General features: G+C 32.6%; 1 protein-coding gene across 1 annotated transcript; it reads right to left on the bottom strand.

The window, feature by feature from the left end:
• Positions 1–1,837: 1,837 nt before the first annotated feature.
• LOC107819865 (indole-3-acetate O-methyltransferase 1) lies at positions 1,838–5,373 on the bottom strand. Its single transcript, XM_016646028.2, has 4 exons — positions 5,166–5,373; positions 3,896–4,315; positions 2,913–3,188; positions 1,838–2,316 (listed from the first exon to the last, which is right to left on the bottom strand). The coding sequence occupies exons 1-4, from the start codon at positions 5,283–5,285 to the stop codon at positions 1,963–1,965; spliced, it is 1,170 nt and encodes a 389-aa protein (XP_016501514.1). The 5' UTR covers positions 5,286–5,373; the 3' UTR covers positions 1,838–1,962.
• Between the last annotated feature and the right edge of the window lie 383 nt (positions 5,374–5,756).

The raw sequence follows: 5,756 nt of genomic DNA, 5'->3' as shown, positions 1-5,756 counted from the left end.
TCGTGATTACGGCTCTTGTCGGCATCTCGACTACGGCTCATATCGATACTTCGGCCAATGACTTTGCTGCTTCTTGGGTGACCTCGTCCGTCTCTTTCCTTAATGCCGTATTACGCTAAATATCCTTAGAGCGAATTTTGGCCTATACAGTAATAAGCTAAATAATCTATATTTGCAAATTCAAAAGATTTATTACTTTATTGCTCGTAAAAATGAACAACAAGACGATCATGTATTAACACAGTTGGAAGAATATCTAAACAATAATATTGCAAATGCAAAGAGTGAAGAAGATGAGTTACTACCCTAACAACGTCGATGAGTCACTCGATTTTACAGATTCAGAAGATGATGAAGAAGGGGACCTATCCTGATACACCACAGAGCAGTCTACAAATATGCATCCTGTACAGACCATGCGGCCAATGGCGTACACATACCGTGTGCAATAATATCATTCTAAGGAGATCATCTTCACGGCCAATGGTGCTACAATTAAAAGCATTTTGTTAAGGTTAAAAGAAAAAAATTATAGTTAAACCATTTTTAAACATAAGAATATATTATTCTTTTTTAGAATACACTAAAACGAAAATAGTGTCATATAAAATAGAAGAAAAGAAGACATTTAATATATTTTGAGGAAAAAAAAAAAAAAAGCTATTCCTTGAAACTCAGTACAGATTGAAGTTGGGAAGTGCAGAAATGTGAGAGGCAAAAAACTAAAGTAAATTAAAGATAGCGGATTAGGTGGCATCAGGTTTGTGATTTTATCTTCAAATTTCTCCTTAAAAAAGTGTAAAGTATTCCTGAGAATTGACAAAACGTGAACATTTTCATCAAAAGTAAAGTTGTTAAATCTCTCTCTATATATATCCTCTAGAAAGTCAAAAGCAGGAATTTTATAAAGGTGCTATTAACTGTAATACCTACCCTGCACTTTGAAATTAAATTATCTTTTCTTACTGCATTTAAGATTGATTATACTAGGTCAAAAGTTGAAAGCAGGAAAATGGAAGAAGAAGAAGAAGAAGAAGAAAAGTAGAAAAGCAGATTCATGACCAAAGCAAAACAGAAAGGATTTCACTTTCTTTCCAATTTTGACGATAATGAAAAGGTTAAGTACATGATTGAACCAAAAATTGTATATACATCTCTATGTATATCCGGACACAATAATGTTCTACTTAAATAGGAACTAAGGACTAATGCCATGTATGATCGCTTGATTTTTATTTTATTGTACTAAAGATATTCAATTATTTTTAAAATTAAAAAGTCACTAAGCTTTGTCACAGTTGAACTTTTCTATAACAGCATCCCTATATAACAACACTTCTTTATAAAAGCCAAGCTTTTTCGTAACCAATTTTTATGTTATGTTATAATATATGTTCTCTATAACAGCACTTCGCTATAACATCCAAAAATATTTGTAACAAAAGAGAATGTTACAGAAAGGTTTGACTGTATAACAAAAAGTCACTAAACAATTATTAGCAAAAAAGAAACTCAGCCATGCCTAAGTATCATAGAAAATATATCCTTTTTATGAGACTTAAGTAAAGTTAAGTATTTTTTTTTTATTCCCTCCCTTCAAAAGCTCTCCACCTTGCTCTTGGAGTGACTCGAACTCACAACCTATTAGTTGGAAGTGGAGGGTGCTCACCACTAGAGCAACCCACTTTGTCAAGTAAAGTTAAGTGATCATTTCGATACAAAAATAGTTTAACAAGTTTCATAATATTTTACAAAAAAATAACTTAATGTTAAGTGCAATAAAATAAAAGTTGAATAATCATTCAGAAAAATAACCAAGAAATTTATCATAGCTAAATTTACTCTGCTTGGACTAAGGGAACACCCAAAACTCAAAACCATATATTATCAGCCAAAGCCAAACTACAGTTAGTCTTTCTATAACAATTTCATTAATTCTAAAGACTTAAATACAGAACATTTCTACACAAGAGAAAGGGAAGCAACTATGTGAAAAAACTGAAGATTTTGAAGAAGCTCTTTCGCATGGCTCGAGGCTCGAATCTCCACTCGGGAGAACAGCTCGTCACTGAGCTGTTCGCCAATATGGGCGTCGACGAGCACACCGCTAACGCTTCTGCAGCTGTTGGCGAGTGCTCGTCCGATTTCCGCAGCATCATCGGGATGGTTGACGACCAAAGGGCTTCCTCCCCTGAAAACTTGAAGATTGTTAATGACGAATGAGCCGTTGGCTTCCACCACTTCTTTGAAATCTTGAATGCTGGGTGCATACACTGGAATGTTGAACTTGTCCCTCTTATCACTAGTAATTAGGCCCTGTCATTGGTCATATTCATACAACAAACAATGATGAATATTATAGGTGATAAATGTGGAGAGCTGAATTAATTTTGGGCAGGTCAAAAGCGAGTTATTAACTTTAACCGATTCAAAGTTTGCTTGAATCAAAACATAGATTGATCAAGATCGGTCAAATAATTATGGATCGGATCGTTGTCCACATATCGTCCAACATGATCTAGCCTCTCCTCTCTCTTTTTTTAATAAAAAAAGTAATGTTAAAATTAATGTATTTTTCTTAAATTATCAGCTTAACTTCTTCCAAATTGACACGGTTCCACTCTCTAAATTTTACTTTGTACTTTGGATTTGGATTACATTTTGACATGTCTAATAATACTATTTTAATTGGTTCGACTGATCATTTCAAACTTAACCCGTTGAATCAAATCAACAAACATGTCATATATAACTCAATGCACCTCTAATGTTTACTACCATTTAGGCATATTACTAAAAATAGATTGATATTGTCAACTCTAATGTTTACTAACATTTAATTTACTCCATTTGTTGTGGATTATTGGAGACTGAAAACTTAGCATATATAGGGGAAGAATGGAATGATTTACCTCTTGGACAAGATCATCCCAAGCATCTTGAAAATGGGTCCCAAAGAGAAGTCCGGCCCCACCTTGGTCTGTGGGGTCCACAGAAGTCCTTCCTAAGCAGGCTAAGAACATAGAACCCCCTCTCTTCATTTCCTTAGACCTTGATCCAAGGAAATTAGCCAAATCAGTCTGGAATTGTTTTCTGTAAGCATTAGCTGTGCTCTCATTTGCACCATGTATGTATATCTTTCCTTTGTTGTAAGCTGCTGATCTCTTGTCCAACACTATTTCTGGCACCTGTCTCCCCCAATATAATATGAACTTCAATATATTGACCTCACTTCATCAAGTGATTAATCTTAATAAACAATTACAATTTAACTTAAATCTACGAACTTTATAACTTTAAACTTATTCTTAATGATCATGTTATTAATTATAATCATAAAAATGTCATACTCCATCCCAAAAAAAATAATATATTTCTATATTTAGTAACAATTTAACTTAAAGTATTCATTTTATATGATTTATAGTCACACAAATATTTATAACTTATTTTAGACTATAAATTTCAAAAAAAAAAATTTAATTCTATATACATTCAACTACCCACATAAATTGAGACATGGAGTAATATGTTTAAGGTCACGTTATCTCGGTCAAACTCCACCCCATATAAAATGAAATGGATTAATAGTGATAATTAGAGATGTGGTCCGGGAAATCTGGGGACATGAATATTGAGTGCCTTAATCTTTTTTGACTTTATCAATTAAACCAAACAGTTAGGATTTTCATCATAGAAAACCATTTAACAAAATATATTCCCCTAAACTCTAAATCATCCTCGGGGATTGGGACAAATCACTTTCTTTATCTATTTCTCCATGCTGCATACGTATATTATTAGCTACTATGCATACTACATACAATGACCTTTATTAGGAAATTAAATAATAAAAAATAAAAAAAAAAGAGGAATATATAGTACTGAAAATAACCTGAGAGAGCCAGTGCAAAGAAAATGCAGAATAGAAAACGTCAATGGATCTGGCCGGAAATAGACGCCGGTAAAATGAACCCGGAACTCCGGCGGCAAAGTAAGAGCGGTGGCTATTGGAAGCTAAGCATTCCTCCATACTGCCGCAACCATTATTGGCCAAAGGCGGCAGCAATTGGAACAAAGTGTTGAAGTCATTGGAAGGAAGATCAGAAAAAAATGCAGAGAATTCAGGTGGCTGTTGGCCTAATGCTTCGTAACGCTTGCTCATGTGTTCAACGATGACGTCGATAATGAAAATGGTGTTGCTGCCGCAAGAACAACCTAAGTCGGCAATAACGAACGGAATCTCCGGTGAGCTTAGCTGGACTCCGTCAAGTGTGTCTTTCAAAAGGTGCAGCATTGATCGTGCATGTTGCGCCTGAATTAATTAATATGCCAAACACGAGTTTCAGTTTCATGAAAAGAATTAAAGTTATGTAAAATAACTATAAGTGTAATTTAACATATTATAACAAGAGACAATTAGAGTATATAAATATAATGAACCGACTGCTTCAATAAAACACAATGAAAAATCTTTAAAATTTTAACAAATACTCCTTGTGTTCCATTTATTTTTATTTTTGTATATTATTTCTTTTTTTTAAGTTTGTTTCCAAAAAGAAATGATACATTTTCATGTTAAGAAATAATTTAACTTTACATTTCTTTTTTTATACCTTTAATATCATGACTTTATAACTATAGAAATGTCAATGACTTATTTAAAATCATAAGTTTCAAAGAAGAAATTTTTTTCTTAAATTTTGTGTCCAACTGATCAGGCTCATATGAAATGAAACAACTGGAGTATATATTTAATTTTGAACCCATAATTTCAAATACTAAATTAACTTCTGACTATATCACATTAGTAGAGTACTTTCTTCGGTCAAAATTTACTATATACTATCCGTATATAAAACTTAAACTCATGACTTGAAATAAAGAAAGAAAGGGAGAAAAAAACTCATATTTCTAACAACCTAAAATTACAGCGAGGAAAAAACTCATATTGCTAACAACCTAAAATTACTAGTACTAAAATTTGCTGAAAAAGAAAAACTGCTTGCACTTGAATCGCTCAAACTTCAAAATGTCCATCTAGATCGTACTTAGATCGGCATATGTACGTAGTAAAGATTGAATAGTTTTGTAATACTAGAGAAAATACATAAGAGTGATAAAGACCAAAAAACATGTATAGTAATTGGGAAAGTGGAGGTGACCTGGGCTTGAGAGTTATTAACATAGCTAGCCTCTCCTTTGCCTCCTTTCATGCTAAGCATCCTTTCAAGTTTCAAGTTGGAAACAACAACGTTGTCTTTATTGTCTCCTAAGGGAGCCATTTTGTCTCTAATACCAGAGATGATGTTTGTTAGTGAAAGATAAGTCACAAGGATGTTTGAGAATAAAAATGACAAGAGCTTATGTGGGTATATATAGAGGTTTTAGGAAGTGTTGGGTATGTGTTCTAGTAGTTGGGATACATACTCATGAAAGATTCTGAAACATAAAGCTTAAAGTAGAGACAAAATAAATGTGGTGAATTGAATTTGGGAATGAGGTTGGATAGAGGAGCGGGTCAAGGTGGTTATAAAAGCAGTAGTATATTTTTTGAGTTTTAAAGTGAATGGCTATTATACCCCTATAATAATATTTAACGTTTGAATATTTTTTAGCTGTTATAGACAAAAGTTATTCAAAAATTAATTTTTTCCCTTTTTTAATGTTGCATAAAAAAGATAAAAAATTATTCTACTTTAAAATCTCAAAAGATATACATATTTTACTAATTAAATATTAAAAAATCTAACACA

The sequence above is a fragment of the Nicotiana tabacum genome, chromosome 2 (assembly GCF_000715075.1).
Source record: "Nicotiana tabacum cultivar K326 chromosome 2, ASM71507v2, whole genome shotgun sequence".
NCBI classification, from domain to species: Eukaryota; Viridiplantae; Streptophyta; class Magnoliopsida; order Solanales; family Solanaceae; genus Nicotiana; species Nicotiana tabacum.
Note: the sequence above shows the minus strand (reverse complement) of the source record. Positions and strands in the feature narration are given on the sequence as shown.